General features: G+C 42.5%; 1 protein-coding gene across 1 annotated transcript; it reads right to left on the bottom strand.

Moving 5' to 3' along the window:
• Positions 1-2463: 2463 nt before the first annotated feature.
• Positions 2464-18902, bottom strand: LOC125098761 (filaggrin-like). Its single transcript, XM_047727852.1, has 3 exons — positions 18858-18902; positions 12230-12388; positions 2464-10968 (listed from the first exon to the last, which is right to left on the bottom strand). The coding sequence occupies exons 2-3, from the start codon at positions 12365-12367 to the stop codon at positions 2941-2943; spliced, it is 8166 nt and encodes a 2721-aa protein (XP_047583808.1). The 5' UTR covers positions 12368-12388; positions 18858-18902; the 3' UTR covers positions 2464-2940.
• Positions 18903-24985: the final 6083 nt, after the last annotated feature.

Below are 24985 nucleotides of genomic sequence, written 5' to 3'. Positions count from 1 at the left end.
TCTCCCTTTCTGGTTTTTGTCATTTTTCACTCTCTCTCTACTCAAAGGCTCCCCTTTAATATTTCTTGCAGGGCTGGTTTAGTGTTCACAAATTCCTTTAGTTTTTGTTTGTCTTGGCAACTCTTTTTCTCTCTTTCTATCCTGAATGAGAGTCTTCTTGGACTAAATGTTCTTGGCTGCACATTTTTCCCCTCGTTTTGCATATTGAATATATCATACCAGCCCTTTCTGGCTTGCCGTGTCTGTGGAGAGGTTTACTATTGTGTCTACCCTTGTAGTTTAAGGACCTCTTGTCCTAAACTGCTTTCAGGATTTTTTCTTTATCTTTGAAATTTGCAAACTGCACTCTATTATATATTGTCCTGTTTTTATTGATTTTGAGGGGGGTTCCTGTGCTTCCTGGACTTGAATGCTTGTTTCCTTCTCCAGATGAGGGAAGTTCTCAGCTAGAATTTGTTCAAATAAATCTTGTTCTCCTGTTTCCCATTCCTCATTTTCTGGGACTTCTATTATCTAGGTGTTATTTTGCTTTATGGAATTGGCAAGTTCTCTAAATCTCCATTGGTGATCCAAGATTTTTCTTTCTTCTTCTCAGCTTCCTTGTTTTCCATCTTTTTTATCATCTATATCATGGACTCACTCTTCTGCCTTGTTTATCCTTGTTTTTATAGCCTCCATTTGGGACTACATCTTAGTAAGAGCATTTTTAATTTTAACCTGACTAGATCTTGGTATTTTTATTTCTATGGTGAGGGATTCTCTAGTGTCTTCCATGCTTTTTCAAAGCAAGCTAGTATCTTTACAATAGTTGTTTTGAATTCTAGTTCAGACATCTTTCTTATGTCTGTATTAATTTAATCTGTGATAGTTATTACCACCTCCTGTTCTTTCCTTTGGGGTGAATTTCTCCATCTCACCAGTTTGTCCAGAATAGAATAGAAGAAAGAAATAGAAAAAAACAATAACAACAATGACAAAAGAAAAAAAAATCAGAAATAAAAATAGAACAAAACAAGAAAAAAACAGACAAGAAACAAAATAGAACAAAACAAAAAACTAGATTCTGTGTGTTTTGGCCTATTTGTTGAAAGAAACTGGATCCAAAAGTAAGAAAGAATGAATCAGGGGTTTCTCACCAGACTTCTGTCTTTTGTTCTACCCCTGCCAGGAATATGGTTGCATGACTGTGTAGTGGTTCGCAGTGGTTCTGGCAAAACAGAGCAGAAAGCCAACACTAGACTCTCTGTTTTCAGCCTGCTTCTCCACTCTTATGCCTGGGAACTCCGCTGCACTCAGGCACCTCCATTCTTCCCGTGACCCTGGGGATCCTGAGACTATCCTGTCCTACCTGGGATTCTGCCACACTTTGCTACCTGAGCACCTTTCAGCCAGGGATGTGCCCCACTGTAGCAAAATATCATAAAAGTTCTGATTCTGTGCTCTGCTTCTTAAATGCTGCTCTGTGGTAGCCTCCTTAAGCAGACTCCATCTCCTCCACCATATCCTCAGATATATCACCCCAGATTCAAGTCTCCTACCTTCCAAAAAATGGTTTCTTTTCTATTTGTAGAATGCAGCCTTTCTTTTCTCAGATCTCCAAATGATTTCACAGGTATTCAGAATGATTTGATAACTATCTAGCTGCATTCGAGGGGCTAGACAAACTTAGGGTGCCCTACTCCTCTGCCATCTTACATAAATCAATTAATTTCAGTTTAGTCTCATTTGTTCAAATAAAATGAAAGAGAGAATCTTTTTAAAGTGCTTTTATAAAAATCAGAGTTAGAAGACTTTGATTCTAATTGCTATTTGGTATGGATTATTTTAGTGACAGACTCATCTGCAGAATTTGAACACTGACCTAGATATTCTCTAGTGTGTATTCTGGTCTGATATTATGGAGAAGGAAAACTTGGATATGAATCTCCTACAGTGATATTCCTTCTAAAGGTAGAATCCTGTAGATGTTTCTACTACTCTTCATTCATTTCTTCATTCACCTGCCAACATCATGAACTGTATGCATTTTCTTTCCAGGGTGGGGGTTTTCTTTATTGTTTTTCCTTTGTCAAGATATTTCAGCATAAACACTTGCTTTCTGACTTTCGTTGGAAAACAACTCCTAGTGTCTTTGGAAGAGGGACCTGTGGTTAGTATTTCTGTTTACTAATCTTGGTTTGATTAGCCTAATAACCACTTGGGTTTGGGTAATACTTATGTTGCTATTAATGATTGAGCTAAGCCTTCCTTCATCCTGAATGTGACTGGATGGGACAACAATTATGTTGTTTAAATTCTTACTTCATTGGACTCATTATTCCTTTTGCATGGTGTATAACTGTCTTTTGGTCATATAGTTTTCCAGTGATATAATAAAAACATGTAATTTTGGCCATGGGGAAATAAGTCTTCTGGGGTCTATGAGAAACAAGCATAAAAAAGACAAACTATGACATATGCTTAACTCTTTATTTTGAATCTTTATGTAATTCAGTTTTTTGATTTTAATAAATCCAGATTAACTTAAAACTCCATTAAAAGGATAGTAGAGGAAGATGCACTGAGCTCTGATATTAACATATTTGGTTGGCTTCCAGAACCGTGATTTTGTATTCTTGGCAAAGAAAATGTGAAAATCTACAAAGATCCTAAATTTAACATCTCAAAAGACAGTCCTTATTTGAACTCCAACTACCCAAAATATTGAGTTTTCTAAATTTAGTTCTAAATGACATAGATTTTGCCCACTGACAATTTCCTAACCAAAGGTTTAAACCTACCCAACGAAGAAATGAAACTATCACCAAAGGAAAGAAATACTGTAACGCATTTAAAGTAAAATGGTAAGAAAACCCTTTGCAGGTATAATGAAAGTTTCTTGATCCAAAATTATGTCTTAGCTCAGGTTCTTACACTTTTAATTATTTTTCTATTGGTTTCTCACTCAAAATAATAATAATTTTGTGACTGAATAAATCCCAACTTCTTTGAATTACCCATTGAATGGACTGATATTTCTGGGTTAATATTACTAACTGTTATATTGGATGACATAAATTCATCTCCAAACTCAACTATGTCTCTGGATTCCATATGGCTGAAATCAAGACTTCCACTACCATGCTGAGACTCTCCAAATCCTGACACAGGTTGCCCATGATTTTCACTCTGTCCCTGAAGAGACAGTGATTGTCTGGAGTTATTGACAGAGTGTCCATGACTAGATCCTTGTCTCCTTCTACTACCAGTGTCTGAGTGTCCATGGCCAGACTCAGACTGCCCATGATTGTTTCTCTGCCCTCGGTGAGACTCAGAGCGTCTAGAGCGGTCTTGTGCATGGCCATGTTGGGTTCCTGAGCCAGATCCAAACTGACTCTGCGAATCTTCGGTGTGCCCTTCGCTGTCACTGTCCTGACTGACACTGGACCCTCGGTTTCTCAGTGGCCTGAATTCAGATGACGATTGTCCATGCCCAGACTGTGATTGCCTAGAGCCATATGTCCGAGTGGATGGTTGCTGGTGGCGGGATCCTGACTCAGAGTGCCCACCATCAGCTGCCTGACCCTCATGGGATCCTGCATGTCTAGAGCTGTCACGTGCCTGCTCATGGCGGGATCCTTGTCTCCCCCTGGTACTGGGTTGAGACTGTCCGTGGGCAGAGTCAAACTGTTCTTGGGAGGGTATCGTGTAGAAGTAAGACCCTGAGTGGTCAGGACTGCCACGCGCACTGCCGTGTTGTCTCCTTTGACTGGACCTGGACCATTCCTGGACTGACCCTGACTGAATATCTGAGTCTTCTGATTGTCCTTCACTGTCACTGGCCTGACTGATACTGGATCCCTGGTGTCTGGTGTTACCAGATCCGGAAGAGATTTGTCCATGTCCAGTTTCCCAGTGTCTGGAGCTATCCCGTGACTGCTCATGGGGGTGCCCTTGTCTTTCCCTGGTGATGGATCCTGAGTCTCGGTGGGCAGAGTCAGGCTGCCCGTGGATGGCTGTCTGTCCTCCATGGGACCCTGAGTGTCTGGCTATGTCCCCTGACTGCTCACGGGGGCGCCCTTGTCTTTCCCTGGTGGTGGATCCTGAGTCTCTGTGAGCAGAGTCAGAGTGCCTGTGGATTGCAGTCTGTCCTTCATGGGTCCCTGAGTGTCTGGCTATGTCCCCTGACTGCTCATGGGGGTGCCCTTGTCTTTCCCTGGTGGTGGATCCTGAGTCTCGGTGGGCAGAGTCAGAGCGCCTGTGGATGGCTGTCTGCCCTTGATGGGTCCCTGAGTGTCTGGCTATGTCCCCTGACTGCTCACGGGGGCGCCCTTGTCTTTCCCTGGTGGTGGATCCTGAGTCTCTGTGGGCAGAGTCAGAGTGCCTGTGGATTGCAGTCTGTCCTTCATGGGTCCCTGAGTGTCTGGCTATGTCCCCTGACTGCTCACGGGGGCGCCCTTGTCTTTCCCTGGTGGTGGATCCTGAGTCTCTGTGGGCAGAGTCAGGCTGCCCGTGGATGGCTGTCTGTCCTCCATGGGACCCTGAGTGTCTGGCTATGTCTCCTGACTGCTCGCGGGGGTGCCCTTGTCTTTCCCTGGTGATGGATCCTGAGTCTCTGTGGGCAGAATCAGACTGCCTGTGGACAGCTGTTTGTCCTGGATGGGACCCTGGGTGTCTGGATGTGTCCTCTGAGTGCTCACGGGGGCGCCCTTGTCTTTCCCTGGTGGTGGACTCTGAGTCTCGATGGGCAAAGTCTGACTGCCCATGGATGGCTGTCTTCTCTTGATGGCTCCCTGAGTGTCTTGGTATGTGTTCTGATTGGTCTTGGGGGTGCCCTTGCCTTTCCCTGGTGGTGGATCCCGAGTCTTGGTGGGTTGAGTCAGACTGCCTATGGGTGCCTGTCTGCCCTTGATAGGAATCTGACTGTCTGGATCTGTCAGCTGACTGCCCATGGGTAGACCCATGTTGGTTTCTGGAGCTGGACCCAGATTTTTCATAGGTCATTGCGAATTCTCTACCTGAATCTTCTGAATGTCCTTTGCTGCTGCTGGCCAGACTCATGCTGGGTCCCTGATGTCTGCTCGCTCTGGATCCAGAGTACAGTGGTCCATGTTCAGTGCCTGAATGTCTGGACCTGTCTGCAGACTGCTCACGCTGTGATTCTGGTCTTCCTCTTGTGCGCGATGTTGACTGTCCATGGTAGGAGTCACTGTGTCCCCGAGAGGATGGCTCTCCACCATGAGACCCTGACTGTCTAGAGGTATCTATAGAGTGTCCATGACTAGATCCTTGTCTCCTACTACCAGTGTCTGAGCGTCCATGGCCAGACTCAGACTGCCCATGATTGTTTCTCTGCCCTCGGTGAGACTCAGAGCGTCTAGAGCGGTCTTGTGCATGGCCATGTTGGGTTCCTGAGCCAGATCCAAACTGACTCTGCGAATCTTCGGTGTGCCCTTCGCTGTCACTGTCCTGACTGACACTGGACCCTCGGTTTCTCAGTGGCCTGAATTCAGATGACGATTGTCCATGCCCAGACTGTGATTGCCTAGAGCCATATGTCCGAGTGGATGGTTGCTGGTGGCGGGATCCTGACTCAGAGTGCCCACCATCAGCTGCCTGACCCTCATGGGATCCTGCATGTCTAGAGCTGTCACGTGCCTGCTCATGGCGGGATCCTTGTCTCCCCCTGGTACTGGGTTGAGACTGTCCGTGGGCAGAGTCAAACTGTTCTTGGGAGGGTATCGTGTAGAAGTAAGACCCTGAGTGGTCAGGACTGCCACGCGCACTGCCGTGTTGTCTCCTTTGACTGGACCTGGACCATTCCTGGACTGACCCTGACTGAATATCTGAGTCTTCTGATTGTCCTTCACTGTCACTGGCCTGACTGATACTGGATCCCTGGTGTCTGGTGTTACCAGATCCGGAAGAGATTTGTCCATGTCCAGTTTCCCAGTGTCTGGAGCTATCCCGTGACTGCTCATGGGGGTGCCCTTGTCTTTCCCTGGTGATGGATCCTGAGTCTCGGTGGGCAGAGTCAGGCTGCCCGTGGATGGCTGTCTGTCCTCCATGGGACCCTGAGTGTCTGGCTATGTCCCCTGACTGCTCACGGGGGCGCCCTTGTCTTTCCCTGGTGGTGGATCCTGAGTCTCTGTGGGCAGAGTCAGAGTGCCTGAGGATTGCAGTCTGTCCTTCATGGGTCCCTGAGTGTCTGGCTATGTCCCCTGGCTGCTCACGAGGGTGCCCTTGTCTTTCCCTGGTGGTGGATCCTGAGTCTCTGTGGGCAGAGTCAGGCTGCCCGTGGATGGCTGTCTGTCCTCCATGGGTCCCTGAGTGTCTGGCTATGTCCCCTGGCTGCTCACGAGGGTGCCCTTGTCTTTCCCTGGTGATGGATCCTGAGTCTCTGTGGGCAGAGTCAGGCTGCCCGTGGATGGCTGTCTGTCCTCCATGGGACCCTGAGTGTCTGGCTATGTCCCCTGGCTGCTCACGAGGGTGCCTTTGTCTTTCTCTGGTGGTGGATCCTGAGTCTCTGTGGGCAGAGTCAGAGTGCCTGTGGATTGCAGTCTGTCCTTCATGGGTCCCTGAGTGTCTGGCTATGTCCCCTGACTGCTCACGGGGGCGCCCTTGTCTTTCCCTGGTGGTGGATCCTGAGTCTCTGTGGGCAGAGTCAGGCTGCCCGTGGATGGCTGTCTGTCCTCCATGGGACCCTGAGTGTCTGGCTATGTCTCCTGACTGCTCGCGGGGGTGCCCTTGTCTTTCCCTGGTGATGGATCCTGAGTCTCTGTGGGCAGAATCAGACTGCCTGTGGACAGCTGTTTGTCCTGGATGGGACCCTGGGTGTCTGGATGTGTCCTCTGAGTGCTCACGGGGGCGCCCTTGTCTTTCCCTGGTGGTGGACTCTGAGTCTCGATGGGCAAAGTCTGACTGCCCATGGATGGCTGTCTTCTCTTGATGGCTCCCTGAGTGTCTTGGTATGTGTTCTGATTGGTCTTGGGGGTGCCCTTGCCTTTCCCTGGTGGTGGATCCCGAGTCTTGGTGGGTTGAGTCAGACTGCCTATGGGTGCCTGTCTGCCCTTGATAGGAATCTGACTGTCTGGATCTGTCAGCTGACTGCCCATGGGTAGACCCATGTTGGTTTCTGGAGCTGGACCCAGATTTTTCATAGGTCATTGCGAATTCTCTACCTGAATCTTCTGAATGTCCTTTGCTGCTGCTGGCCAGACTCATGCTGGGTCCCTGATGTCTGCTCGCTCTGGATCCAGAGTACAGTGGTCCATGTTCAGTGCCTGAATGTCTGGACCTGTCTGCAGACTGCTCACGCTGTGATTCTGGTCTTCCTCTTGTGCGCGATGTTGACTGTCCATGGTAGGAGTCACTGTGTCCCCGAGAGGATGGCTCTCCACCATGAGACCCTGACTGTCTAGAGGTATCTATAGAGTGTCCATGACTAGATCCTTGTCTCCTACTACCAGTGTCTGAGCGTCCATGGCCAGACTCAGACTGCCCATGATTGTTTCTCTGCCCTCGGTGAGACTCAGAGCGTCTAGAGCGGTCTTGTGCATGGCCATGTTGGGTTCCTGAGCCAGATCCAAACTGACTCTGCGAATCTTCGGTGTGCCCTTCGCTGTCACTGTCCTGACTGACACTGGACCCTCGGTTTCTCAGTGGCCTGAATTCAGATGACGATTGTCCATGCCCAGACTGTGATTGCCTAGAGCCATATGTCCGAGTGGATGGTTGCTGGTGGCGGGATCCGGACTCAGAGTGCCCACCATCAGCTGCCTGACCCTCATGGGATCCTGCATGTCTAGAGCTGTCACGTGCCTGCTCATGGCGGGATCCTTGTCTCCCCCTGGTACTGGGTTGAGACTGTCCGTGGGCAGAGTCAAACTGTTCTTGGGAGGGTATCGTGTAGAAGTAAGACCCTGAGTGGTCAGGACTGCCACGCGCACTGCCGTGTTGTCTCCTTTGACTGGACCTGGACCATTCCTGGACTGACCCTGACTGAATATCTGAGTCTTCTGATTGTCCTTCACTGTCACTGGCCTGACTGATACTGGATCCCTGGTGTCTGGTGTTACCAGATCCGGAAGAGATTTGTCCATGTCCAGTTTCCCAGTGTCTGGAGCTATCCCGTGACTGCTCATGGGGGTGCCCTTGTCTTTCCCTGGTGATGGATCCTGAGTCTCGGTGGGCAGAGTCAGGCTGCCCGTGGATGGCTGTCTGTCCTCCATGGGACCCTGAGTGTCTGGCTATGTCCCCTGACTGCTCACGGGGGCGCCCTTGTCTTTCCCTGGTGGTGGATCCTGAGTCTCTGTGGGCAGAGTCAGGCTGCCCGTGGATGGCTGTCTGTCCTCCATGGGACCCTGAGTGTCTGGCTATGTCTCCTGACTGCTCGCGGGGGTGCCCTTGTCTTTCCCTGGTGATGGATCCTGAGTCTCTGTGGGCAGAATCAGACTGCCTGTGGACAGCTGTTTGTCCTGGATGGGACCCTGGGTGTCTGGATGTGTCCTCTGAGTGCTCACGGGGGCGCCCTTGTCTTTCCCTGGTGGTGGACTCTGAGTCTCGATGGGCAAAGTCTGACTGCCCATGGATGGCTGTCTTCTCTTGATGGCTCCCTGAGTGTCTTGGTATGTGTTCTGATTGGTCTTGGGGGTGCCCTTGCCTTTCCCTGGTGGTGGATCCCGAGTCTTGGTGGGTTGAGTCAGACTGCCTATGGGTGCCTGTCTGCCCTTGATAGGAATCTGACTGTCTGGATCTGTCAGCTGACTGCCCATGGGTAGACCCATGTTGGTTTCTGGAGCTGGACCCAGATTTTTCATAGGTCATTGCGAATTCTCTACCTGAATCTTCTGAATGTCCTTTGCTGCTGCTGGCCAGACTCATGCTGGGTCCCTGATGTCTGCTCGCTCTGGATCCAGAGTACAGTGGTCCATGTTCAGTGCCTGAATGTCTGGACCTGTCTGCAGACTGCTCACGCTGTGATTCTGGTCTTCCTCTTGTGCGCGATGTTGACTGTCCATGGTAGGAGTCACTGTGTCCCCGAGAGGATGGCTCTCCACCATGAGACCCTGACTGTCTAGAGGTATCTATAGAGTGTCCATGACTAGATCCTTGTCTCCTACTACCAGTGTCTGAGCGTCCATGGCCAGACTCAGACTGCCCATGATTGTTTCTCTGCCCTCGGTGAGACTCAGAGCGTCTAGAGCGGTCTTGTGCATGGCCATGTTGGGTTCCTGAGCCAGATCCAAACTGACTCTGCGAATCTTCGGTGTGCCCTTCGCTGTCACTGTCCTGACTGACACTGGACCCTCGGTTTCTCAGTGGCCTGAATTCAGATGACGATTGTCCATGCCCAGACTGTGATTGCCTAGAGCCATATGTCCGAGTGGATGGTTGCTGGTGGCGGGATCCGGACTCAGAGTGCCCACCATCAGCTGCCTGACCCTCATGGGATCCTGCATGTCTAGAGCTGTCACGTGCCTGCTCATGGCGGGATCCTTGTCTCCCCCTGGTACTGGGTTGAGACTGTCCGTGGGCAGAGTCAAACTGTTCTTGGGAGGGTATCGTGTAGAAGTAAGACCCTGAGTGGTCAGGACTGCCACGCGCACTGCCGTGTTGTCTCCTTTGACTGGACCTGGACCATTCCTGGACTGACCCTGACTGAATATCTGAGTCTTCTGATTGTCCTTCACTGTCACTGGCCTGACTGATACTGGATCCCTGGTGTCTGGTGTTACCAGATCCGGAAGAGATTTGTCCATGTCCAGTTTCCCAGTGTCTGGAGCTATCCTGTGACTGCTCTGGATGGCACCCTTGTCTTTCTCTGGTGGTTGGTCCTGAATCTTGGTTTATAGTGTTAGACTCCCTGTGTATATTCCTCTTCCCTTGATGGGAGCCTGTTTGCCTGGACCCATCAGCTGACCTGCTATGGTTAGACCAATGTTGATTCTTTAATGTGGACTCAGTTCTTTTGTGGGTCATTGAGGATTCTCTACCCAAATCTTCTGAATGTCCTTCAGTGTCACTGTCCTGACTTACACTGGATTCCTGATACCTGCTTGCCTTAGATCTGGAGGAATATTGTCCATATTCAGTACCTGAGTCTTTGGATATGTCTGCTGACTGCTCATGCTGGGATTCTTGTCTTCCTGTTGTTCTTGGTTTTGACTGCCTTTGGAAGGAGTTACAGTGTCCTTGAGAGGATGTGTCTTCATGAGGAGACCTTGATTGTTTTGAGGTGTGTGTAGAGTGTCCATGACTAGATCCTTGTCTTCTTCTGGTATGAGAGCCTGACCATCTATGGGTAGACTTAGGTTGTCCATGGTTGTCTCTCTGCCACTGATGAGACTCAGAGTGTCTAGAGCTGTCTCCTCCATGGCCATGGGCAGATCCTTGTTGGTTTCCTGAGCCAGATCCAAACTGTCTTTCCAAATCTTCTGAGTGTCCTTTATTATCACTGTCCTGACTAATCCTGGACCCTGGGTTTTTCACTGGCCTGATTTCAGATGATGATTTTCCATGCTCAGAGTGTGATTGTCTAGACCTGTGTGCCTGATTGGATGATTGGTGATGGGGAGACCGTGACTCAGAGTGTCCACTGTCAGCTGTCTCACCCTTATGGGATCGTGCATGTCTTGAGCTGTCTGGTGTCTGTTCATGTCCCTTTCCTTGTCTTCCTTTTGGGTTATTGGATATTGTTTTCTTCCCCTTTCTATGACTTTTTCCTGATTGACTGGATTTTCTAATTTCTTCTTCTTTCTCTTCTTGTACTTCATCTTCCCTTATGTCATTTTCTTCATCTTGTGTGTGGTATGCATATTTTTTTTGGTTTTGCTCTGATGCTTGGAAGTTCTGTCCTCTGGTCTTATCATAGTATGCTTGAGCCAATTTGTATACCATCAGAAAAAACTCTGAGAAGTCTATTTTCTTGTCATGGTCTAAATCAAGAATATGCATGAAGACGTCAGCTGTGTCTGGGTCATCTGGATTCTGTATAGACAGAAGACAGAGGGAGGTTACATGAGAATGACTTAAATGGTTAGTTAAACAACTCAAAAACAGTTTGGTGAATGTGATTTTTGGTAAGTAAATGTCAGACAGTATGTGGGTTTTTTCATTAATAATGTTCAGCTTATGATGAGTTAGGAGGAAACTAGCTATTGTATTAAAATAATATATCTTCAATGCTGGTTTGTTGACACTAAAATGTTTGATGGGTCATGTGCCTCTTTTTTTCTTTATATGTCAATATGTTATGAAATCTATCAGTGAGTTGTCTCTTAAATGTATCTTAATATATTTAAATATATCTTCTTAACATTCTAGAGGTTAGGAAACATAATATGAAGAACTAATTATTTGGTGTTCATTTTTTTGTCATTAAATATTTACATTTTTTTCACAGAATATGTATGTGGTGGGTTTGTGTAATGTGCACATCCACGTGTGTGCATAGGGTATTAAAAGTATAAGAAGAGAAAACAATCTGAGGGTTTTGAAGGGGTGGGGTGTGGGAGGTGGGGAGATGGTGGGTATTAGAGAGAGCACGGATTGCATGGAGCACTGGGTGTGGTGCAAAAACAATGAATACTGTTACACTGAAAAGAAAAAAAAAAAAGAACCAAGATGCCCTTCAACGGACGAATGGATAAGGAAGATGTGGTCCGTATACACTATGGAGTATTATGCCTCCATCAGAAAGATGAATACCCAACTTTTGTAGCAACATGGACGGGACTGGAAGAGATTATGCTAAGTGAAATAAGTCAAGCAGAGAGAGTCAATTATCATATGGTTTCACTTATTTGTGGAGCATAACAAATAGCATGGAGGACAAGGGGAGATGGAGAGGAAAAGGGAGTTGAGGGAAATTGGAAGGGGAGGTGAACCATGAGAGGCTATGGACTCTGAAAAATAATCTGAGGGTTTGAAGGGGCGGGGGGGGTGGGAGGTTGTGGGAACCAGGTGGTGGGTATTAGAGAGGGCACGGATTGCATGGAGCACTGGGTGTGGTGCAAAAACAATGAATACTGTTACGCTGAAAAGAAATAAAAAAAAATAAAAGATATTAATGCTAAAAAAAATGAAACAAAAAAAAAAGAAGAGAAAAACAGGTATTTGTTTTGAAATAAGATTGAGTCTGTTTCTATTCCAAAAGCAATAATTTGCAAAATTTCACAGTTATTATTTTTTATATTGCTGATGCAGAACATGCATGATGCACCCTTAGGTTCCAGGAAACATCCCTTACCTTCAGGATTGGCTGAAACTCCATTTCCAGGAGCTCCTTCAGTTCTTTTCTGCTCAGTGTGTCAGTTTCCTTGTCTGTTGTTGAATAGTCATGGAATAGATTGATAATGGCAATGATATTTTCCAGTAGAGTAGACATCTTTTGTAAGTAAAAGTAAACCTGAAAAGAAGAAATAAAATTGTACTTCTTGCATATCTTTTCTTTTTCTAGGTCGTATGGATTATTATAATGAATTTTCACATTAAAAATAAAAGGTTTATTTATTTGTTTTAGAAATAGAGAAAGTATGAGTTCATGGTAGGGAGGGGCAGAAGAAGAGGGAGAATCTTACACAGACTCCATGCTGAGCATGGAACCAGATGCTGGGCTCAATCCCCTGACCTGAGGTCACTACCTGAGCTGAAACTAAGAGTTGAATACTTAACCTTCTGTGCCACCCAAGTGCCCAATTTCTACATTTAACACATGAACCTGTATGTTCCTCTATGTAATCCACATTTAAAATAGAAGATTGCCTCGAAACGTTTCTCTCTACCATCTAAATAGTGAAAATCAACACAGAGTTCATTTGAATTATTAAAATAGAATTTCTTGGCCTTAAACCCATTCACAGCAGTATTTAGGTGCTGCTGGTAAGATTATCATTCTTACTGGTCTGACCATTGTCCACGACAGGATTTTATGTTTTTATTTTTATTTAAAAACCAATTTAAATTTGAGTATGGTTAACACACAATACTAGTTTCAGGTATATAACACAGTGACTCAACCTCTCGATATGTTACACATAGCAGAATTCTGAAAAGGCCCACTGGTCAAAACCAGGAAAATTTATTCATATAAATTTGCTGAAAATGAATTCATCAGAAACTTATTTGCTAAATGATCAGTGTGTTGCGAGACAATTTTCTGAAAGATAATTTGCCGAATGGCTGAGACATTCAATGAATGTTCATACAATTTTCTTTTTCAACATTTCATGAAGTATGCAGTATTTTTTTTTAATTTTGTTATGTTAGTCAGCATACATTATGTCATTAGTTTTTGATGTAGTGTTAGTTTGATGTAGTGTTCCTAGATTTCTTAGTATAAGAAGTATAAGAAGGAGGAGGGAATATAAGGAGGGAATACATGCCCTCCTTAATACCCATCACCGGGCCCACCCCCTGCCCCAAAACCCTTAGTTTTTTTCTCAGAGTCCACAGTCTCTCATGGTTCTGATTTCCCCTCTTCATTTTTCCCTTCCTTCTCCTAATGCAGTATTTTTAATTGGATGGGATGGTTTTTCAATATTAGCTTCTCAATGTTTAAAAAACCTTTCAAAATTGTAGATAGTATGAATAATTTTCTGACTGGAATTCTTTTTGCCACTAATACCATATAAGGAATGTTCAATTTATCTAATTGGTGAAAAAAGAAATTACTAAGTGTGTTAATAAATCTAAATAAGCATTTAGTCTATAAGCCCATTATAATCACTGCTTTATGGGTTATAAAACCAGGCAAGAATAAAATGATATAGGAAACAATAATGTGAAAGACATGACTGTCACAGAGCTATAGCACATATGGGCCTTGGATTGTTTTTTAAGAGGAAATAGGGTTTGATTAATTATTGAGATTGTTAAATCTATATTGTGAAAAGTTTGGGGTAACCACTGAGAATAGACTTTATAACTTCTAAACCATTAGAGAGGAAAAGAGGAATTAAAAAAAAAATTCAATTAACACAACAGGAGCCAGGAAAGAAGAAAATAAGAAGCAGAGAAAAGGCAGAGTAAACAGAAAGTATAAAATATAACAGTAGGATTAGATATAATTTTATAATTAATTACGGTATATGTATGAATTGAACAGACAGGCTGGCTAAAAGACAGATGATAAAGTTTGAATAAAAAAATACAGTTGTATGCTTTTGTAAAAAACACATCTAAGATTTAAGATTTTTTTAAGGCACGGTAGAGGCACTGTCATTTACATTGATATTCCAGACCTTGGACTTAATCTGTAATTGCACTGTCCACAAAATCTTAATCTCAAGGATTCCACTTTCTGACTTTCTCTTGTATCCTGATTTCAATTATTCTTTTTTATTTTTTCAAGATTTTATTTATTTATCAGAGAGAGAGGAAGAGAGAGCGAGCACAGGCATACAGAGTGGCAGGCAGAGGCAGAGGGAGAAGCAGGCTCCCTGCCGAGCAAGGAGCCCGATGTGGGACTCGATCCCAGGACTCTGGGATCATGACCTGAGCCAAAGGCAGCTGCTTAACCAACTGAGCCACCCAGGCGTCCCCTGATTTCAATTATTCTTTGGGCTCACTTGTCTATTTACTGCACATGTACTCATTTTCCTTTTTATTTTGGTTAGACATTTGGTTAATCTCCATTGTTGCTCTTGGCAAGCATCCTCTCTACGTTGCCCCAATTGCTTTCTTTTCTTTTCTTCTTTTCTTTTCATTTATTTCCTTTTCTTTTCTTTTTCTTTCTTTTCTTTCTCTCTTTCTTTCTTCTGAAGATGTAATTGGCTTTATTTTTTTCTCCCATAAAATTTACTTTTTTAAAAATTTAAATTCAACTAGCCAAGATATAGTACATCATTAGTTTTTGATATAATGTTCAATGATTCATTAGTTCAGTGTAACACCCAGCTTTTTCTTATAGTCACTGGCAAGACAACTAACAGCTATTTCTTTTCTCTTCTCAGAAGATCTTGATTTTTATTTTGCTGAGAACTTGGAAACCAATGAAAAGGATTTCTTCATTTTTCTCAGTTATCTGCTCTCCCAGACTAGTGCATTTGTGTGTGTGTGTGTGTGTGTGTGTGTGTGTGTGTATGTATATATATATACATATATATATATATAATATGTACATATTATATATATATATAATCACTGCTGTCATGTGGATATACAGTCTGTGCTCCTACCTTCTGTTTCAGCACTGGAAACACTCTTTCTTTCTTATTCAAACACTTTGCTTTTATAGTTGTCCTTCTCTACTGGTTATATCCATATATTCACACTGATGTGTCTCTTTTTAAATTTCTTCCCTCTCCCCCCATCCCGCATCTCCCTTTAGGTACAATATGATTTATCTTTTCTTTTTTATAGCAATACCCGTTCAAAAGCTATGGTTATAGTTTTTTTCTTCACCTCCTATTTTCTTTTACTCAGATTGTCTTTCTCTCTTAAAAAATCCATGAAAACTCTCATGAAGATAAAAAATGTCCTTTAGTTTGGCAAATTCAAATATCTGTTTTCATGTAACACATTGCTTATCATATCAGCAGCATTTGATGCAGTTGGCTACATAGTCCTTCAGAGGACTTATACTGTCTTGTTTCTTTCCCAAGCTTACTGCCTGCTTTCTCCTAGTTTCCTCTTCCAGTCCCCAGTGTTGATGTGCTCTAAGATTCACTCCTTAGCTTCCTCTCTGTTTATACTCCTTTGGGGTATCTCATCTAGCCCTATAACTTTAAATCCTAAATAGAGGTTGACAGTGAACAATACCCAAGTTTATATGTCAAACCACAGACTCTTCCCTAGGCTTCAGATATGTATGTCTAAAGGCCTATACAATATTTCTTCTTGGCTAATAGAGATCTCAAGCCTATTATGTTCAAAACAGAAGTCTTAATTTCCAGCTACTTTAAAATGTGGAGGGCCAAGACTAGCCAAGACAATATTGAAGAAGAAAAAGTTTGAGGGTATACTAGATGTAAAAGTGTATTATAAAGGCAGACAGCATGGCATTGGCACATGGCTAAACAGATGGATCAGGGAAAGGTCCAAAATTAGACCTATCGCATTATGCATATTTGATTTATGATGAGGATATTATGCAAGGCAGTAGGAAAAGAACAGTCTGTGAAGAAATGGTGTTAGGTTAATTGAAGTGTCATTTAGTAAAACAAATCAGTTCCTAGGTAGATATTACACATAAAAGATAAAAGAAAATAACATAAGAGAATATCTTCAAGACCTTGAGAATAGAGAAATACTTTTTTTTATTGTGTTATGTTATTCACCATAAAATACATCATTAGTTTCTGATGCAGTGTTCCAAGATTCATTTTTTATGTACAACACCCAGTGCTCCATGCAATATGTGCCCTCCTTAATATTCACCACCAGGGTCACACATTCCCCCACCACCTCCCCTCAAAAACCCTCAGATTGTTTCTCAGAGTTCATCTCCCCCCTCTATTGGAAAGAGAGTGGGGCGGGTAAGCAAGATGGTAGAGAGAAATACTTTTTAAATATAACTCAAAAAGTGTTAATCATAAAGAAGAAGATTGATAAATTTGACTTCATTGAAAGTAAGGACGGCTGTCTATTCAAAGACCCTATTAAGGGGTGCCTGGGTGGCTCAGTGGGTTAAGCCGCTGCCTTCGGCTCAGGTCATGATCTCAGGGTCCTGGGATTGAGTCCCACATCAGGCTCTCTGCTCAGCAAGAAGCCTGCTTCCCTCTCTCTCTCTGCCTGCCTCTCTGTCTACTTGTGATCTCTCTCTGTCAAATAAATAAATAAAATCTTTAAAAACAAAAACAAAACAAAACAAAACAAAAACAAAGACCCTATTAAAAGAAAGAAAGGAATACCACAAAGTGGGAGGATATGTGCAAAACATTTGACTAATTAAGGGTTCTACCTGATTATAAAATTAACTCTTGTAAATTAATACAAAATATACAGACAACCCTATAGATAAATGGGTAGAAACCACAGGAACTTTACAGAAAAGGGCATCCAAGTGGCTAATAAACATATCAAAAGTTCTCAGGTTTATTAATCGTCAAGGAAATGTAAATTAAAATTACAGTGTGAGACCACATTATACCCGCCAAAATGACTAAAAAGACAAAAGGAAAAAAGAAACTTTACAATATCAAATATTGGTGAGGATGTGGAGAAACTGGTTCTTTCATATACCACTAGAAGGAGCATAAACTGGCAGAAGTACTTTCAAAATTTGTTTGGCGGTGTCTAAGACCAAGAAATTTACTCCTTGGGAATATTTTCAATAGAAATACATGTAATCAAATATATGCACCCAAAAATCATATACAAAAATGTTCATAGCCCCATTATTTATAATACCTCCCTAAATGGAAACAACTCAAGTATATACTGATAGAAAAACAAATAACTAAATTGTGTTTTTTTTTCCTATAATAGTCAGCGGTAGAATGAAGGATAGCCTGGACTAGGGTGGTAGTGGTGGACAGGGAGACAGATGGATCAGGCATCATGCCCAGAGTTGACTGGGCAAGGTGATGGATCAGTGTGGCTTAGGGAAAACAGGGATCGTGGATAACCTCTAGATTTTGGCTTGAGCAAAGAGTTAATTCTCACTACTCTTACTCCCATCATTTCTCACCTAAACTTCAGTCTATCTACCTGCTTCCACTCTTGCCTTCCTATTATCTTATTTTTCCACAAAGCAGCCAGGAATGATTTTTTTTTTTTTTACAGTGAGCACTCAAAAAGATTTATTAGTTGAGGGGCGCCTGGTGGCTCAGTTGATTAACCCACTCCCTTCAGCTCAGGCCATGATCCCAGGGTCCTGGGATCAAGTCCTGCATTGGGCTCCCAGCTCCATGGGGAGTCTGCTTCTTCCTCTGACCTTCTTCCCTCTCATGCTCTCTCTCACTGTCAATCTCTCAAATAAATAAATAAATAAAATCTTTAAAAAGATTTATTAGTTGAATGAACAAATGAAAAAAAAAATGAACAAATTGGTCTACTTTCTTCGACATGATAGCTCTTTGAACATAGGGACTCACATTCCCTGTACTTGAAGCTGGAATCCTCTAGATTCTTCACATGCTTCTCACTTAACATAGGCATCTGGTGCCAGATGATCTTTTAAAAACATACGTTATATTGTTTCATTCTTCCTGCTGAATACTCTCCAGTGATTCCTCATGTACTTAAAATAATGTACAAACTCTGCTATACCTTTTACATGGTCTACCCCATCTAGCTCTCTGATGTCACCATACACCACTGTTCCTCTTGTTAAATATGCTCTAGGCACACTAGCTTCTTTTTATTCTTTCAAACAAGTTGACTCATGTTTAGAATCTTGCCATTTGCCTTGACTTGTTCCTTTTGTCATTAAGATCTCAGCTCAAAAGAAAATTCTCTGGAGAGATCTTCCCTGGCCCTCCAATCTAAAGCTCTCTCCTCCCATTACTTTACTACATTGTTCTCTTTTTTCTTCATTGTTTTTAGCACTACTTGAAAATTTTGTTCATTTATTATTTACTGGATGTCTCCCCCTACTAAATGTAAGTTCCTATGAGTAGGGAGTTTATGTTTTCACTGTTATATAATCAGTCAAATACAGTGCTTGCAAATAGAAGGCAGTTAGTTCATATTTGTTCAATGAAAGAATACATGGAAAATCCAGCAATATAAAGAGTATTGAGTAGCTTTATAGAAAACACATTTATGCTCTCATTTTCTTTGTATATCAAAATAAGTTTTAGTAACAGTTCCACTAAAAATGAAGAACCCAAACATCTAGAACATTTTGCCTTAGAGCATACATACATACATTCCAGATTTTCACCTTGGTTAACACCAAGTAGGTAAAGTTAGACATAGTCCCTTTTACTTACTTCCTTCACCAGAAGAGCAAGTAGAATTAGTCTGAAGGAGCTTGCTGGGTGCTAGAGTCTGGGATAATAGCCTTTTTATAGCAAGTCTATACAGGGAGGAGCCATCCTCTGTAGGATGGTCTGATTCATTCCTAATCGAACCCAGATCCACCCGTATCTCCACCTCTATTTCTCTAGCAATGTGTTTACTTCCCAACTTCCTCACGTACTCATCTGTACTTGTTTTACCAAGTTCCAAATTTAGGTTTACACAAACCTCATATACTGGAGATTTTATGGAAAGTTTTCTTTGATTATTATAGGTGTGCAAGGGTCCACACCTTCTACTTTTTTTTTTATAACCCCCACTTTGACTTGTTAGGTGCTTGATAAATATCCATTGATATGTATACATTATTATCTCTGTCTTAGAGAGGTGGAATATTGATTTATGGGAATCCCAAATTCAGTTTGTGGTTGGAAAACACTGTAAGGGCCTACCTGCATGTCCCTTTTTATCTATGAATTCTATCTCTGGATACTGGGAGAACTTGCCATGAAATGAATGCTGGTCTTCCAGAAATTATGATGAACTGAAAGAAGATAGGTAAATTTAATTTTGATTTTTCAAAAGAAAACAAGAAAATGAGCTTTTGAGTTAGAAGTGGTGATCACCAGAAGCTAGCATGACTTTATCAGGCAAGAATCATTAAGTCAATTTTACATTGCTTTTAAGGTTACTACCTTGGGGTATCAAGGATATGCTCTACCTATTCTTCCTGTAGATTAAACTGTGGGTTTTCTAAATTATTCTCATAAATATTCAGGAGACCTCCTATCTCTCTTGGTTTCCAGACTTTTATGTGGAACAGACTACATCTCCGTTTGGATGTTCCCTAGTTACCTTTGCTCATACTGTTCAAAACTGAGGTGGGTTGGGAGATGGTGTAACTGGGTGATGGGCATTAAGGAGGGCCCTTGATGTAATGAGCATTCAGTGTTAAACACAACTGAGGAATCACTAAACTCTACCTCTGAAACTAAACAACCCTCTCCCCCGTAAAAAACCCCTGAGCTCATTATCATGGCCTACACCGAAGTGTACTATCCTCCAGAAGTCCACATAGTGGTTAATGACATCCCCATCCACTAAGTGTCTCAAGCTATACCATGTCACTTTTCACTTCTCACTCTCCTTTACCCCTCATGTGTGTGCCACATCCTGCCAGTTCTCTCTAGACTTCATTCTGCACTGTAGGTATGTTCTTTGTTTCTAGAGCTGCAATTTTAGTTCTGTACTTCATCATCTTTCAGTTAGGTATCTGTAAAAAGTGTTGTACCTAGCCTCTCTGCTATAAGCTGCCTGATTCATCATCTAATCTTCTCATGTCATTACTTCCTGCTTGCATGTAGAATTCCAAATCTTTTCTACTTAATCTTGAGGTCCCTTCACAATAGGCATGAATCTGTATCTTTCCAGCTTACTGTTTGTCTTACTGTCTTACTGTTTGATTTCTATGGGAAAGTCACTCTGGACTGATCAGCATTTCTTGGATGACCCTAATGGTCTTCCATGATAAAATAAAAAATGCAAGGGGGTAGCTAATCTTGTTTAGAGTCAATGAGACAGAAATGTGTCTGAGTTTTTAAAAATTTATTTAATGTCTTTATTTCTAACCTTATTAGTCCATCAGTTCTTTCTTTTGTGGAGCATTAGTTATTGTCTACAGAACATAGATCTTCATTTTATCCCCCTTTTTTCTTGGGTTTAATTGTCTTTTGTGTCAGTAGTTACTGTGTTGTCTCTCTCACCATGCTGTAATAATAAAGGTAATCTATATTGCATGCCCATTTTGCTGAAGACGTGCTGAGATTTTGCACGTATCACTTCTAATCTTCAGAACAACCCCATGAGGTCATTATTATTATCCCTATTTTTGAGATGAGGAAACTGATAGTGGTAGCATGCCTGAGGTTACCCAGTGAGTAAGTTACAAAACCAAGATTCAATCCCAGGTCATTCTGACTCCAACTTCCACATTATTTCCACTACCTCATGGAGCTCTGGGTGTGAACTTTTCTCCTTTTTATTAGGTTTATTTGTCTTTTCAGTGTTTTATTTTATTCTATTTATTTTTAATATTTTGTTTTGTTTTACTTAATTCTTTTTTTCAAATTTAATTTTTTTTCAGTGTAACAGAATTCATTGTTTATGCACCACACCCAGTGCTCCATGCAATATGTGCCCTCCATAATTCCCACCACCAGTCTCCCCCAACCTCCCACACCCTGCCCCTTCAAAACCCTCAGATTGTTTTTCAGAGTCCATAGTCTCTCATGGTTCATCTCCCCCTCCAATTACCCTCAACTCCAACAGCAGTTTCTCTGAAAGTGCCAAAGTCCTGGAGGAACTTAACTTGTGGGGCAGCAGAAAGACTTTGCTGTGGCATGTGTGTGAGCTCAGAAATGTGAAATTCAGAGAGTGGCAAGGATGGGGAAAGCTGGGATCTGAGGTTTTAATGGCAGAGATGCAAATCTTGCAGATTCATATCAATATGGAGGGCAGTTTTGTGGTCTGCTCCAGGACTGTTTTCTTTCTTTCTTTTCTTTTTTCTTTTTTTAAAGATTTTATTTATTTATTTGTGCATGTGTGTGTGTGTGTGAGAGAGAGAGAGAGAGAGAGAGAGAGAATGAGTGGGGGGCAGGGGAGGAGTAGATGGAGAAGCAGACTCCCTGCTGAGCCGGGAGCCTGATGTGGGATTTGATTCCAGGACCCTGAGATCGTGACCTGAGCTGAAGGCAGATGCTAAACCAACTGAGCCACCCAAGCATCTCCAGGACTGTTTTCTTCACCATCATTATGATCATTATATTTTCGTCAATTGTTTGGCTGAAAATTTGGGCAGCTGGCAAACAATTTTAAGGTAGACCGTGGCTCCAAGAAAATTTTAGCATGTCACACCACAGCTCAGATCTAATAGAAGTGAATCCAACTGAAATAAAAATAAAATTCTGACTTTGGGTCTAAATTAAACTTTGCAAGGATGGGGTAGAAGATATAAGTAAAAATAGGAGGGTAGTGTGACACAGGCAGTGTGATGTAACTAGCTATTTTAGGCTGCATTGAAAGAAGCACATTAGCTGGAACAGAATAAGTGGTGGTAGTCTTCACTTGGGATTTGCCAGATTGTTTCTGTAGCTTTTTGTTCAGTTCTGATGACCATATTTCAGTAGGGATGTGGACAACCTGTTATATGTTCTGAGTAGAGTAAATAGGATGACTGGCCAGGTGGGTGGTAAAGGGAACTGAGTGAGAAGCAGATGGTAGGGAGATGATGCCTGTCTTCAATTATATGAGTGGTTCTTAAATAGAATTAGGATTGTATGTGGTTATATAAAAAATTCAGATGAATGGATAGAAACCGTAGAGAAGCATATTTTGACTCTGTAAAGGGAAGAACTGTTTAATAGAATTCTACAAACATGAGGAGAATTTTCTTTGGAGATAGTGAGTTCCCTATCACTGCCTGGGGAATTTTGAATTGCCTGAGAAGAAGTAAAATAATTTATCCTCCTCATACTGTAGTTGATGACCAGAAAGTCCAATGTTGCATGGCTGATAAATCAGAAAGTCAGGACCCAGGCCTCCAACTCAGGACTTTACACTGTAAATCCTCTTCTCATTAGATCAGGTTACATCATTTATAGGAGTTGAGTATGAGACCAGGGATATTTTGGAGGAGGGTTAAATAGAAGAACATTGGGTGAATATCTGATAAATTCCTCTTTCAACCTGAGAGCTATGATTCTATTATTCAAGTAAGTATCTTTGCCTGACTTGATTCAGATGACTATTTGGTCAGCACAGTTTAATAACTACAGGGATAATAAGATTATCAATTCCACTTTATAGTGTAAACAGGAAGATAGTACTTGGCTTTCCACATCCTGTTTTCTTCCAACATAACTGATTGCTCTTGCATATTAGCTTTTTACCTTTGGAATCCCAAAGAATTTAAAATCCCTAAGCATTTAAAATTATTGACCATGGAACAGTGAACTCTGAGATGTGGGGCATCTTTATATTCTTAGAGAATTTATTATTTGTTTCATTGTTACCAGATGATGAAATGGTTTCAGAGGCATTTTATGTGTCCACAGTTACATCTTTTGGCTGTGAGAATGTGTTAAGGGGTGCAGAAAACTCCCCCAAAGTAAGGGGTTATTGACAAATCACAAATTACAGGATTTCAATGATAGTCATTCAATATGTTGTCCCTCCCTTTTCCTATCCAATAGGGCTAGAAAGGCATTATGTTGCCATATGGCCTCTGGGCTGCTGATGTGGGTCAGATTGTCAGGATTGAAGGGAACAGCCCTTTGAGATGGGTGACAGGCTGTGGGAGTGAAGGGGAGTTGGAATTTGTGGTTAAATGATTTCCTATAGGAGCTATAGTCATCTCCTGGGAGGTGCTGTTTTGGAGTTGGAAATTTTCCATGTTGAATATCCCATTGGACTCCTTGGCATGGTTGTTGCTGTGTTCCTGCTTAGCCATAGTGTGGAGCAGAATCTGGCAAGAACACCTCTACTTGCAGCTTATATTTGCTAGGACAATGGTGAAGGAAAGAAAGGTTGATCCCAAGGAAAAATTTCAAGTTGTCTTCAGTGACCTCAGAGTCTGCTTTCTTTAGCCTCTTCTGTGTGGTGTGTGTGTGTGTGACAGTGAGAGAGAGAGAGAGAGAGAGAGAGAAAGAGAGAGAGAGAGAGAGAAACAGAGACAGAGAGAAAAACAGAGTCAGAGACAGAGAGATGGAGAGACAGGTGGACAGATGGAGAGGAGGAAGGAAGGGATACTGGAGTTGGGGAAATGAAAATGAGAAAGATCTTTTTCCAGATATAAGCAAACCATTTTTATAACTTTAATCCCAGTATAGTTAATATATAGTGTTACTTTTATTTGAGGTATACAATATAGTGATTAAGCAGTTCTATACATTACTCAGTACTTATCAAGATAAGTGTTCTCTAAATATAAACAAGCCATTTTATGCCAGTGTGAATTGCCTTGTGGTTTTTTACGTGCCTGACATAGTCATTCCCAGGCACTCACTGACAGCTTCTGTGAGGTATGGAGAAGACATATTGTGTGTGTGTGTGTGTGTGTGTGTGTGTGAGATTTCTGCATCTGTGGTAGCTGGAATACCATGTGTTACACCCACGCACACACACACGAGTATATGTGAGAAATAGTCACAGGGAAAGAATGATCTAGGACAGGTCTTTTTTTTATCATATGGTTTCATTTATTTGTGGTACATAAGGAATAACATGGAGGACATTTGGAGAAGGAAAGGAAAAGTGAACTGGGGGAAATTGGAGGGGAAGACAAACCATAAGAGACTGTGGACTCCGAGAAACAAACTGAGGTTTTTAGAGGGGAGGGATGTGGGGGGATGGGTGAGTCTGGTAGTGGGTATTAAGGAGGGCACTTTTTGTATTGCATGGAGCACTGGGTGTGGTACATAAACAATGAATCTTGGAACACTGAAAAAGTAAAAAGGATTACAATGTGAAGCAGTCTCAGAATCCAAGGTTCATAAGGTCAAGAGGTTTTCAGGTGAACGTTCAACTAGCATTGCTTCATTTTCCCAGGTGCTGTCATAGATTTGGTTCTCTGGGAAGCAAACATCAAGCTATGAAAGAAGATACTGAAGATGGGAGGATTAGGTAGGAGGAGCCTCAGATACAGAGCTGTTCTGAGGTCTTGGGAACCCAAGAACAAAGATTGCCCATCAGAGAAATCCTGCATGAGGCAGGAATAGTTTAATTGTAGTCTCTTTGCCATTCTCAATAATTGGCTGGGAGAATCCCTGGGGAGCATGTGATTCAATTTTAACATGGCAGAAGATAGGACAGGTCTTTTGAGTAGTAGGGAAAATACTGTTTTCCATAGTGGCTGTACCAATTTACATTTCATACCAACAGTATGTAAAGGTTCCCTTTTTCCCCCACATCCTCACTAACATTTGTTATCTCTTGTCTTTTTGATAATAGCTATTTTAAAAGGTTTGTGATGTGATAGCTCTTGGTTTTGATTTGCACTTCTCTGATAGTTAGTGATATTGAATTTGTATGGACTCTTTATATA

The sequence above is a fragment of the Lutra lutra genome, chromosome 4, assembly GCF_902655055.1.
Source record: "Lutra lutra chromosome 4, mLutLut1.2, whole genome shotgun sequence".
Lineage (NCBI taxonomy): Eukaryota > Metazoa > Chordata > Mammalia > Carnivora > Mustelidae > Lutra > Lutra lutra.
Note: the sequence above shows the minus strand (reverse complement) of the source record. Positions and strands in the feature narration are given on the sequence as shown.

Coding starts and splice junctions, on each gene's coding strand:
- LOC125098761 (XM_047727852.1), bottom strand. CDS start 12,367: ATGTCTACTCTACTGGAAAATATCATTGCCATTATCAATCTATTCCAT. Junction 10,969..12,229: donor AGTTTCAGCCAATCCTGAAG/GTAAGGGATGTT, acceptor CTGTCTATACAG/AATCCAGATGACCCAGACAC.